At 35.1% G+C, this 1,717-nt stretch overlaps 1 protein-coding gene across 1 annotated transcript; it reads left to right on the plus strand.

The window, feature by feature from the left end:
- On the plus strand, window positions 314-817 carry LOC109720804. The gene has a single exon (XM_020248123.1). It carries the CDS (start codon window positions 440-442, stop codon window positions 650-652), a length of 213 nt encoding a protein of 70 aa, XP_020103712.1. The 5' UTR covers window positions 314-439; the 3' UTR covers window positions 653-817.

Raw genomic sequence — 1,717 nt, forward strand, 5'->3', positions numbered from 1 at the left:
TACCTATGATGATAATGAGAAAATAAAAATAAAGAAGTAAAAAATTCATCACATCTCTATCTCACATATAAAAGATACATATATTATCACTATATATATAGTGCATGAATTAATAGACACGCACGTACGTGTAATACCCTCTATACGCGTTGATCTTATAGTACTAATTAATTATAAGTAATAAACTTCCAAACAAACACTGTTGTATTATTCCTTACTCTTTAGGACACAAATACACACACACTTTCTCTCTCTCTCTCTCTCTCTCTCTCTCTCTCTCTCTCTCTCTCTCTCTCTCCTATGTATATAACTGATCCTACTGCTAACCACCACAGTGAGAAACCCCTCCATTTCCCCTCCAGGAAAAAGATTAACACACACAAGAAACTCAATTGAGCTACAAAGAGATCAAGTAAGAGATTAAAAGAAAAAAAAGAAGATGTGTTTGGTGTTGTTTTGCGAAGAGAAGGAGAAGGTGGTGGCGACGCAGAAGGCGCCCGGGAGTTGCCCCTACTGTGGTGGGGTGGTGATGGCGATCGATGTCGAGAGCACGAGGAGCCTCTTCTGCCTCCGCATCTGCCTCCTCAGCAAGAGGAAGTTCTCCTGCACCCGCTGCTCCCGACACTTGGTTTCTACTATATATGATCAGTAGTTAATGTTAATGTATTGTCGATCGATTGATACATTCCTCTTTCCTTTTCCTTTCTCTTTTCCTTTTTATGGGTCTAGCTAGTTTTCGGATCGATCGATGCAGTTAAGGTTAATGCTTTCGGAGTGTAGAATCGCCTCCTATTTCATCGATTTAACTGCAGTTATATATAGTGCGTGCACTGAAAAATAGTTTTTTCGTTTCTCTTTTTCTTTTTCTTTTTTCAGAGAGAGAATATTAGTAATCTAAATTAACTTAGCTCGAAATATGAAACAATAAGATTAAGACTTCGGTACTGTCGATTGGTCACTGAAAAAGAAAAATGTGGTGAGTATACGTAAAGACGTTCTTTCTAATACTTTTAGCACACTTAAAAGTCTCGTTCTATTTCCTCTACAATTAATTCCCTCAACATTCTCTCTACAGCATAATAACCTTTGCTTTTCATAATTTGAATCTTACTTACCTTCACAGAAAAGTAAAAATACTATATATATATACATAATATTTGCTAGTGCATATAGAATACTATTCATACTAAATGAATAATGCTTATTATCAACTTTGTAGTTCCTGAATCATTACTATTCCATCAAAGACTAAAAAGTCGATAGTAATTAACTAGTATTCCTTTCCTATAAATCATATTCCAGCTTCAAACACTTAAAAGTTGGTAGTAATTAACCAGTATTCTTTTCCTATAAACCGTATTCCAGTTTCGTTCATAATTTACCCCATGCACTTAGATATAACACACAAAAGCAAAATTAATAGTAATTAAGCAATGGCAAAGAACCATTTCTCGATCTCGATCAAAAGTGATTGATTCAATTAACCTAATGAATCGGATATAAGATGATTTCCAAATTAACCCTCATAACAATGTCTCCTCTAGTGCTCTCTTTTTGTATATATGTGATTCTGACATAGAATCTACTTTCTTTCTTTCCCTAGCTATCTATAGCTATAGCTCTTGTAGCATTTTGATGGGATTGTGAATGTGGGCTTTTAGAATTAAGATTACTTCTTCTTCTTCTTGTTGTTTTTTCCTGACACGTACGTCCGTAC

Source organism: Ananas comosus, linkage group 14 (genome assembly GCF_001540865.1).
Source record: "Ananas comosus cultivar F153 linkage group 14, ASM154086v1, whole genome shotgun sequence".
Lineage (NCBI taxonomy): Eukaryota > Viridiplantae > Streptophyta > Magnoliopsida > Poales > Bromeliaceae > Ananas > Ananas comosus.